Source organism: Mustelus asterias, chromosome 9 (genome assembly GCF_964213995.1).
Source record: "Mustelus asterias chromosome 9, sMusAst1.hap1.1, whole genome shotgun sequence".
Classification (NCBI taxonomy): Eukaryota; Metazoa; Chordata; class Chondrichthyes; order Carcharhiniformes; family Triakidae; genus Mustelus; species Mustelus asterias.
In genome coordinates, this window is record NC_135809.1 from 44,611,713 (window position 1) to 44,623,359 (window position 11,647).

General features: G+C 43.6%; 1 protein-coding gene across 2 annotated transcripts in view; it reads right to left on the bottom strand.

Annotated features, from left to right (window-relative positions):
- The window catches only part of LOC144498658 (FYVE, RhoGEF and PH domain-containing protein 4-like), a 270,760-nt gene extending 260,252 nt beyond the window's left edge, over positions 1 to 10,508 (bottom strand). The window contains exons 1-2 of one of the 2 annotated variants that reach the window (XM_078220105.1): positions 10,277 to 10,485; positions 3,046 to 3,142 (exon numbers count right to left, since the gene is read on the bottom strand). In XM_078220105.1, coding sequence (XP_078076231.1) covers positions 3,046 to 3,142; positions 10,277 to 10,315 — 136 coding nt within the window. In that variant the 5' untranslated portion in view covers positions 10,316 to 10,485. Of the gene's footprint in view, positions 1 to 3,045; positions 3,143 to 10,276 lie in introns of both variants that reach the window. The other variant, XM_078220106.1, reaches the window with a different exon arrangement.
- Positions 10,509 to 11,647: the final 1,139 nt, after the last annotated feature.

The window sequence follows — 11,647 nt, forward strand, 5'->3', positions numbered from 1 at the left end:
ATAGGGGTATGGAAAGATGGCAGAGGCAGAAAACCTCATCTCATTTCAAAAGGTGCCTGGATGTGCACCTGAGTGCTGGAACCTGTGGGGCTACAGACCAAAGCCTGGAAAGTAGCATTTGGCTGGGGTGACTTGTTTTTTCAGCTGGCGCAGGCACAATGGGTCAAGTGACCTCTTTCTGTGCCATAAACTTTCTATGATTCTAAGTCAAAAAGTTAGGAAGGCAAAGAGAAACTACAAAAGCAAATGATCAAGGAATATAAAAAGAAATACTAAAGTACTCTACAGTACACAGAAAAATAAATCAGAATTGGGGAACTAAGCGATACACACTGATAAACGGCAGTGAAATGGCAGTATTATTAAATAATTACTTGAACTCAGTGGATGGAATCTTATCAAAAAATGGCAGTGTTGGTTCTGGCGCAAAAAATGGAATGATTCCTGCCAACAGTACCACATGATTTCGGGTCGAAATTTTATTCCCATGAGAATCACATGGCACTGGCGATGTGTTCCCTCTGATTCGTCCGTCCCACAGCTTAATTGCTGCAATCACTGGGGAGCTCCATATAAATGGCTCCTCAGCGCTTGTTCCACAATGACGGCAGGGGATGGCAGCCAAAAAATCCACACCTCGCTTTTCAGAGGGAGTCCTCACCAGACTGCTGGATGGAGTGCAACAAAAGCGGGACACGCTCTACCCCGACTCCGGGGGAAGGCCTTCCAGCTAGGCTACCACCTAGACAGTGGCATACCTTATGCATGCAAATGAGGATGGGCCAGCAGTGTTGGAAGAGGATGAATGATCTTTTTCACTCAGCCAGGATAAGTGAACCACCTCCAGTCACTCTCTGGACCCCCTCGCACACTCTCCCACCTCAAACTCCATTTCTCAGCCAGCTACCTTGGGAGATGTCAACACTAGGCACAAGGTCCCCCCGCCCCACCCCCACCCCCCACCCCCAACCCCAACAATCGTAATGTTCCCCCCAGTAGCTGCTATGCTTGTCACATTCCAGCTCCCACTCAAGTCCCACACCTGATCACCATCTTCAATCTCAAGATTCCCATCTACTCCCTATCTGTGTCATTGCAGGACAAACTCAACCACAAGTGTGAGCGGGTGCAGCCAACTGGAATCATGCCGGAATTTAGAACCCTCACACCTTTCAAGGAAAGAGTACTTGAGCTGGTCTGGGAGGAGGAAAACCATACCTGCGGTTCACAGACCAAAGATGTGCAGATTAGGTGGATTGGCATGCTAAATTGCCCCTTAGTGTCCAAAGAGGTGTACGTTAGATGGATTAGCCATGGTAAATGTGTGGGGTTACATGGATAGGGCAGGGGAGAGGGCCTGTGTACTTCGTCAGAGAGTCTGTGCAGTCTCAATGGGCCGAATAGCCTCTTCTGCACTGTAGGGATTCTTTGATTCTATGATGCTGGTGAAGTGGGGGCAGCAGACAAACGTGAGAATCCTCAAGACACTCTGTCATTCTTCAAGTCCCAAGTGAGTAATCAATGTTCCCTCCTTTATCCCCTGTAATGCACTGATGAGAACATAAGAACATAAGAAATAGGAGCAGGAGTAGGCCATCTGGCCCTTTGAGCCTGCCCCGCCATTCAACAAGATCATGGCTGATCTGAAGCGAATCAGTTCCACTTACCCGCCTGCTCCCCATATCCCCTAATTCCCTTATCGATCAGAAAACTATCTACCCGTGATTTAAACATATTCAACGAGGAAGCCTCCACCACTTCAATGGGCAGAGAATTCCAGAGATTCACTACCCTCTGAGAGAAGAAGTTCCCCCTCAACTCTGTTCTGAACCGGCCCCCCCTTATTTTGAGGCTGTGCCCTCTAGTTCTGGTTTCCCTTCTAAGTGGAAAGAATCTCTCCACCTCTACCCTATCCAGCCCCTTCATTATCTTATATGTCTCTATAATATCACCCCTCATCCTTCTAAACTCCAACGAGTACAGACCCAATCTGTTTAATCTCTCCTCATAAGCTACACCCCTCATCTCCGGTATCAACCTGGTAAACCTTCTCTGCACTCCCTCCAAGGCCAATATATCCTTTCGCAAATAAGGGGACCAAAACTGCACACAGTACTCCAGTTGCGGCCTCACCAGTGCCTTGTACAGTTGCAGCAAGACCTCCCTGCTTTTATATTCTATCCCCCTCGCGATAAAGGCCAACATTCCATTCGCCTTCTTGATCACCTGCTGCACCTGCAGACTGAGTTTTTGCGATTCGTGCACAAGGACCCCCAGGTCCCTCTGCACAGTCGCACGATGTAATTTTTCTCCATTTAAATAATATTCCAATTTACTATTATTTCTTCCAAAGTGGATAACCTCACATTTGCTAACGTTATATTCCATCTGCCAGATCCTCGCCCACTCGCTCAGCCTATCCAAATCTCTCTGCAGACTTTCCGCGTCCTCCACGCAATTTGCTTTCCCACTCACCTTCGTGTCATCAGCAAACTTGAATACCCTAGATTCAGTCCCCTCCTCCAGATCATCTATGTAAATGGTAAACAATTGAGGCCCCAGCACCGATCCCTGCGGCATGCCACTGGTCACCAACTGCCAACCAGAAAAGCACCCATTTATCCCAACTCTATGCATATTAAAATAAGTCAGGAAAGTGATAACAGATGCACTTTGAATATATAGATTAAATTTTTTTTTAAAGTGCAAGAAGACTAGTGGAAAGTTACTGTGATTCCTACTTATAAACAAGCCCAGGGAGCTACAAACCAATAAGCTTAACATTGGTGGAACGAAAGTCAATGAAATCTTTAATCAGAGAACGAACAGAAAATAATTTGGAAAGTGAAAATATGATAGCAGAGATTCCGAAAGAGAAGAGGAATCCTACTGAATTCTTTAAAGGACAGAAAGGATAGATATGTGTAGTGTAGTAGTTGTCTTATATTTGAATTTCCAAAAGACCTTTGAGATACCACATACAAAGTCAGTACATGTGGAGTCAGAAGGAAAAAACATTGAAACTTGGAAATGGCTGGTCCTGACCTGAAGGGAATTCCATTTTAAGGTACTGTATGCAAGACCGGTTCGGAGCAGTGCCAGCCATTTCCCGCATTTTACTGCTTTTTCCTGCTGGGGCTGGCTACAAAACAGAAACAGAAAGTAAGAAAATGGGACAAAGTAGTATTCCACAAGAATCAATATTTACATAAACAATTTGGACTTGAGAACTGGGTGTCTAGTTTCAAAATTAGTGGCTGGCACCAAATTAGGTAGTTTGTTTAATTTATGGAGGACAAATTGCAACAAAGTACAGGAAGGCTCTAATAAACTTGTGGAATGGGTACGTAATTGACAAATGAAGTTCAACATGTGTATCTGTGAGCTAATAAAATTTGGTTGGAAAATTATTGCCTAAATTAGCAAGGGAAGCAGGAGGCACATAAATCACTAAAAGCAGCAATGCAGTTTATTAAGGACATTTATTTTTAAAAAAGCACTTGTGTTCATTTCTAGAGGGATAGAATTGAAAAGCAGCAAAAAAAATAGCAGTACTGGAAAGGTGCAAAAAAATCAATTGACTAGAATTGAGAGATTAGATTTATCAGACAAGCTGGGACTCCTTTCTCTAGAAAAGAGAAGGCGCAAGAGTAACCTGAGGTCTTCAAGATATAAAATAGTTTGTTAGGGTAGACATAGAGAAGATTTTTCCACTTGTGGAGGAGACTAGAATTCAAGAACTAAATATTAAATCGTCACTAAGAAATCCAATACTTAATTCAGGAGAATTACCCAGAGAGTTATAACTTGGAACTCACTACCACAGACAGTAGTGAGGTGAACAGCATCGATGTATTTAAAAGAAAGCTTGCAAAGCTCATGAGGGAGAAAGGAAGAAGAATATATTGATGGGGTCTGATGAAAAGGCTCATGCTGACACCGAATGGCCTGTTTCTGAGCTGTAATACTTTGCAATGCATTTTTTGAAGTTTACAGAACACAGAATAAATGCTACAAATTATTGGAACGTGTTGTTCTCTCAAATTCATATATGCTCAGACTCTGTGTATTTAAAGAAAAGCATGCAATATAGATCTTACTTAAATAAAATTCTTCCTCAAAAAATGGTGAAAAACAACAATGGAAGCGATATAAAAAATAGATCAGTTTTCCAGCTGATTGACTGACATTACTGCACCCTGGATACATGCTCAAAATGCATATTTTGCTGTCAGCAAATCAAGTCAAAGCTTTATCAACTTTAATCCCAGACTTTTGGGGAGGCTCAGGCTTCAATTAAAAGAAGTGTATAAAACATTAACCAAAACAGAAGACAATTAATTATATTGTAAAATATGCATTTGAATCATTTTGTAAATATGCATTTTGTCAGCAATACTTAAGTTCTGTACTACCAAACAACAATTTGTACACCTGAGACAGTGATACAACAAAGACCAAACTACAATTCCTGCTGCCTCGGAAAAGCAGCCAGCATATTCAAAGACCCCATGTACCCGGACATACTCTCTTCTACCTTGTTCTATCAGGAAGAAGATATAGAAGTCTGAGGTCACGTAGCAACCAACTCAAGAACAGCTTCTTCTCTGCTGCCATCAGACTTTTGAATGGACCTACCTCATTAAGTTGATCTTTCTCTACACCCAAGCTACGACTGTAACACTAAATTCTGCAGCATTTCCTTTCCTTCTCTATGTACGGTATGCCTTGTCTGTATAGGGAGCAAGAAACAATACTTTTCACTTGTATACTAATACATGTGATAATAATAAATCAAATCAAAATCAGAGGCGGATTTGGTAAAGGCCCCCCCTCTGACGCCATTTGGCGGCACGGTGGCACAGTAATTAGCACTGCTGCCTCATAGCACCAGGGACCAGGGTTTGATTCCTGGCTTGGGTCACTGTCTGTGCAGGGTCTGCAAGTTCTCTCCGTATCTGCGTGGGTTCTCTCCGGATGCTCCAGTTTCCTCCCAGTCAGAAAGACAAGCTGGTTAGATGCATTGACCTTGCTAAATTCTCCCTCAGTGTACCCGAACGGGCGCCGGAGTGTGGTGACTTGGGGTTTTTCACAGTAACTTCATTTCAGTGTTAATGTAAGCCTACTTGCGATACTAATAAATAAACTTTAAAACTTTATTCGGGATATCAACAACATAGTCCAACTTACGGGAAAGTTAGGAACAGGTAAGCTAGCTGTCAACTTTATCCAAGAGTGTATTAAACCCAAGGTTGTGCCAGTATTCATTTCCCAATGAATTGATAGTGCTAAAGTGAGACAGGCCCATGTTAGAGTGAGTGTTTGTGCGAGATGAGACTGAACAGATTGGTAATACTGACTTATGCCAGGTCTTTATGCTTTGTCTGAGGTGCACAAATTTCTTTCGTTTTTCTATTTGATCTGTTTATGCTGCTATATTGTTTCAATAGACGAACGCACCATAAACAGTATCATTTGAAACATTTCTGCACCATGAACTCACTGAAGCAGAAGGGATCTGGCAATGTAACTAATTACACCACTAAACATGAGATAATGTACTCTCACAAAGCAAGGAATGTGTTCCTGTGCATGGTTTCAATTTTGGTGTGCCTTCATCCCAAATCAAATGGGAAGAGGTATTTTGCTGAGCTCAAACTCCTCCGTTCCAACTATTCCACCACAAACCAACATCCCTGAACATGCTGAATCATTGAACGCACGCCTAGCTGATCTAGCACACACAGAAATATAGAAACATAGAAGATAGGAGCAGGAGGAGGTCATTTGGCCCTTCGAGCCTGCTCCGCCATTCATCGTGAGCATGGCTGATCATCCAACTCAATAGCCTAATCTTGCTTTCTCCCCATAACCTTTGATTCCACTCGCCCCATGTGCTATATCTAGCCACCTCTTGAATATATTCAATGTTTTGGCATCAACTAGTTCTTGTGGTAATGAATTCTACAGGTTCACCACTCTTTGCATGAAGCAATGTCTCCTCATCTCCATCCTAAATGGTCTACCCAAATCCTCAGACTGTGACCCCTGGTTCTGGACTCCCCCACCATTGGGAACATCCTCCCTGCATCTACCCTATCGAGTCCTGTTAGAATTTTATAAGTCTCTGAGATCCCCACTCATTCCAGCAAAAACAATCCTAACCGAGTCAATCTCTCCTCATACATCAATCCCACCAGCCCCGGAATCAGCCTGGTAAGCCTTCGCTGCACTCCCTTGGGAACAAGAACATCCTTCCTCAGAAAAGAAGACCAAAACTGCACACAATATTGGTATGGCCTCACCAAGGCCCTGTATAATTTCAACAACACATCTCTGCTCCGGCACTCGAAACCTCTCACAATGAAGGCCAACATACCATTTCCTTAACTGCCTGCTGCACCTGCATGCTTAACTTCAGCATCTGGTGAACAAAGACATCCAGGTCCTGTTGCACACTACCCTCTCCCAATTTACAGCCATTCAGGTAGTAATCTGCCTTCTTATTTTTGCTTCCAAAGTGAATAACCTCACATTTATCCAAATTATACTGCATCTGCCATTGATTTGCCCAGTCACCCAACCTGTCCAACTCATGCTGAAGGATCTCTGCATCATATTGCAGGATTCCGAATGACCTGCCTGATTTTCATATGCAATGCGAATGTCTGAAAGCGTTGTGAGGCCTTAAACCTAACCTGGGCATACACATCAGTAAACCTGACAAAGGGATGGGAATACTCATCCTTAGCAAGCATGACTATGTCAACAAAATGTACGCTATTCTTAATGATGTGTCCAAATTCATACCAATTGGACCTGCTGCTCAACATGACCTGAATGTCTTGCTTGAAAGCAAACTAAAAGGAAAGGTTGCTGGATAGTGTTAGAGAGATAAGCTACCATGTGATATAAATGACAGGGTTTGTCCTCATGGTTCACTGCACCTGCACATGTATGGGCTACCCAAGACAGAAAAAAGTGATATCCCTTTATGCCCTATCTTATCTATGACCAGTTCTGCACAACATGAATTACTCAAGTGATTGGGTGAATTGTTGCAACCAGTCTTGGGTGAGTTTTCGACATACACAGTGATGGATTCCTTCATATTTGCCAAGTCCATACAGGATTTGCATATTGATCACAATGCTGTGTCCATGTGACATTGCTAGCCTTTTCACCAATGTTTCACTTAAGGAAGTGATGTGGAGATGCCGGCGTTGAAATGAAACCATAGATATTTTGCACTTCTGGACTAGATCGTGGTGATCTAGACCTACCATCATAACGTGAATCAGTATTCACTGAACTTATGAACTTGGGAATTTACGCAGTTGAGTTCAGCTTTAATGATACCATGTGTGCCCAAATAGATGGTGTTGTCATGGATCCTCTCTAGGCCCAGCTCTCACATACATCTTTGTCAGGTTCCATGACAAACTTGTGTTCGATGGAATGACACCTAACCTTCTACCCATTGCACATTCCCGACATGTGGATGATAAGCTTGCTATATTTGTGTCTGTAGCTGCATGTAATAATTTCTTTACATGCCTTAATTGGCTCCATCCTGTATTCAAATTTACCTTTGAAATGGAGCAGTCAACTGAACTCCTTTCCTTCGCATACTAGTTGAGAAATCTGCCAGAGGGTTCTTTTGCACGGTCTACTGCAAGCCTACTTTTACTGGACAATATGCATTCTGGGATTCTTACAGCTTCATGCGCTATAAGGTTGGCCTTATTGGCTATCTCGTAAAACGGGCCCAAGCCATTTGATCACCATGCAAGCTTGATGCTGAAATAAGGCACATCAGAGATATCCTACGAGATAACAGCAACCCTAATCAGATTATTTTGTGCTGTATGTTGCGTAAACTCATGAACGGGCCGAAGACCATCACTTTTGGCCCTAAAAGTGCCCAGTCTTCCACAGATTACTTTGGAAGGGAAAGGTAACTCAAAAATTCTTGATGTGACAATTAAAAGGATGTCAGCTTTTACTTTCAATATTCTATTTAATAATTCACTCTTTAATATTTATATTGCTAAACTGGTTCCAGAAGGCAAACCACTGCCATCTTCTCAAGGGTAATTGATTAACATTGGCTTTGCCAGCAATGCCCACATTTCATCAATGAATAAAAGAATTAACTAAATACTGCTCATGTTTTGTTAGGTAGATAACCTAAACAAACCCTTCCTATCAAATAATCTGCATGTAGCACTATATACAAATCATTGATGTACATAATGAATAGAAACACTCGCCTATACCCATTTCAAAAGAGTCTTGAACCCCTCTCTTCCTTCTCCCTTATGACCATTTTTTCATTCCATTTGCTATCTTCCTCCTAATTCCAAACACCAGAACTGTTTCAATTGTCTCCCATGTGGTACCTTGTCAAAGAATTTCTGAAATTCCATGTCGGTTATATCCACTCTATTATTCACACAGAAAAGTGTGAACATCACTGCCCTACAATCACTATTTTCTATGGTATTACCCAAATACTTTAATTTGAATACTTTAAATTTAATTGTAGTCCCTCAGGATCGAAGATGACTCGCTTCCATGCCGATCCGATGGATTGTGAAATGTCCAATGTGTGATCTGCAGAATCTGCCACATGGTGGGGTGGGTGGTGTCTGAAGAGCTGGGTAAATTGGATGGTTTGGAGGTTTGTCTGCTCCTTCTGAGATCTCAGCTTCACCTCTGCATATCCCTGATGAAGTCTGTCCATGTGTTTGGTAAGAAGTCTCACAACACCAGGTTAAAGTTGTTGTGAGACTTCTTACTGTGTTCACCCCAGTCCAACGCTGGCATCTCCACATCATGTGTTTGGTGCCAGGAATTTGTAGTACTTGCCAAACTGAGAGTTATCAAAGGCATGGATGAGCATTTCAATAGCAAATGAGCAAAGGCCAGGGAAAACTTGAACAATGTTAAGGAGGGTGGAAATAGGTGGACATTGCAATAGTGCAATTTTATGATAATATGTTGTCCTTTACAATCAGCTGGAATCTGAGTTACTTGTTCAAAATTTCTTCATCACCAAGGATTGCAAGCCAAGGATTTCATTCCTCGTATTACAATAGTTGACCAAATATTAACCCGGTCAGCAGTTAGAAAGAATTTTTAAAGATCGCAAGGAGAATTTAAATAAAAATTGATACTAATAAGTATCTTTGAAAACAAGAGAGAACAAATACAATATCATGCCTCGTTCATTTTGCTTCATTTATTACCCAGCGTTATCTCCTCAGTAAAAAGGCTCTATCAATGTAGTAATGATTACAACTCTACAAAGAAAAATAAAACAGGCCAGCCAATATTTAAGTAGCAGTACTTCTTCCTGTTGAGGATTTAACTCCTTACCGACCAGTAGAGATGCCTTAAGAACATCTCCAAACCTCAAAATACATGATTTATTTATTTCAGAATGAAAAAAGGTAGTCCTAGTGAAGGATGATGTCTGAAACATCAACATGTTCCTTTCCTTATTGATGCTGCCTGACTGGCTGGCCACTGGCATCAATTTCTGTTTCAGAGTTCCAGCATTTTGTCTTTTTAACTGTCTGCATTCTCCATTTATTCTCTACCTTTGTTTTGCCACCACCTCCCACCGCACCCTATCCCCACCACGCACACACCCACAGACACCCCAGTACTTGTGCACCATTTTCCCGAAGTAGTCCATACCCACCTGTCAACATTAGCCAATGTCCCTGAAACTATTTGGTTATATATGGCCAGTGTAGCTTTCCTCACCCACACACATCTCCACAGGAACGGCCGGATAGGGAATAGGCACAGGAACTCTGATTAAAATGTTCCTATAACAGCCAGCAACCGCAATCCTATCCTTGTTTACACCAACTAACCAAACATCTGGCACCGTTCTGCCCAACTGCACGCTTCAAAAATATGCGCTAAAGCAGTGAGGACGAAAAATGTCTTTGTTACAGGAGACAAATCCTTATTTGCTCCAAATACAACCAAAGTTTTCTCCATAATTTCAGTTTTGTTTTTAAACAGTTCATGACCAACATTAATGCAGTCCCGAAAGTAAACAAGTTGGACACAGGGAAGAGCGCTGAGGATCGCAGCACTGAGGAAATGTTTAACGTGAAGTTTTAGATAACAGCGGCTGAACACTGGAATGTCCGCCCCGGAATGGGGGCGATGTCTCGCAGCCAGCTTCAATTCCAGTGTTTAAAGTCGCCTGCTGAACACTCACTCCTCCCACAACATTTACCCGGTGCTCCCTTACCCGTTTCTCCCAGTGTCTCCCGTCTGGGGAGAGAATCATTCATGTCTCTCTTCTTTACAGCGGCCCTCCTGAAATCTTGCTGCATGCTGATCTCCTTTAGTACAGAGTGGGGGAGAAAACAAAACCCAACTAAACTAAAATACAAGGCACGATCACAGCAAGGTCAGCCTCTGCAAATAGCTTGCATAGCACAGCACCCACTGCTGCCTGAACGCTCTCACAGTGTCACTGCGTCCCGCCGCGGCGCCAGGGAAATTTCCCAATCACAGCCCGAATTACCGCCCCCATCACCCAGGTAACCCCCGCCCCCATCACCCAGGTAACACCGCCCCCATCACCCAGGTAACCCCCGCCCCCATCACCCAGGTAACTCCACCCTCATCATCCAGGTAACACCGCCCCCTTCACCAAAGTAACACATCTCCAGGTAACACCACCCCCATCACCCAGGTAACCTCGCTCCCATCACACAGGTAACCCCGCCCCATCACACAGGTAACCCCGCCCCATCACACAGGTAACCCCGCCCCATCACAGGTAACCCCACCCTCATCACAGGTAACCCTGCCCCATCACAGGTAACCCTGCCCCATCACAGGTAACCCCACCCCCATCACAGGTAACCCCGCCCCATCACACAGGTAACCCCGCCCCATCACACAGGTAACACCATCCCCATCGCACAGGTAACTCCACCCTCATCATCCAGGTAACACCACCCCTTTCACCAAAGTAACACATCTCCAGGTAACACCACCCCCATCACCCAGGTAACCTCACTCCCATCACTCAGGTAGCCCTGCCCCATCACACAGGTAACACCGTCCCATCACTCGGTAACCCCCGCCCCCATCACCCAGGTAACCTCGCTCCCATTACCAAAGTAACCCCACCCCCATCACACAGGTAACACCGCCCCCATCACACAGGTAACACCGCCCCCATCACACAGGTAACACGGTCCCCATCACACAGGTAACACCGTCCCCATCACCCAGATAACACCATCCTTATCACCCAGGTAACACAGCACCCAGATAACATTGCCTCCATCACCCAGGTGATCACCCAATGAAGACTGTTTTTTAGTGGTCTGGAACGGTACTCCTGTGTCTCCACCCAACCTTGTCCCCACGAGGTTAAAAAGGGTTTTTTTGGATTTTTATCTTTTCTGGCCAGGTCTTCTCTTCCAACATAAAATGGTTTGGTGGGGAAAGGCACCAAAATAACAGTCTGATCTGGACAATATCATTGGAACCGGATATGCATACTTAATGGGAGACTCTAACTGCTCAGTAGAAATTGGAGCATGCAAAACGTGCAATGTTAGTGGGTGAATCACAAAGGTGAATTTAACAGTCCAGCCAATTT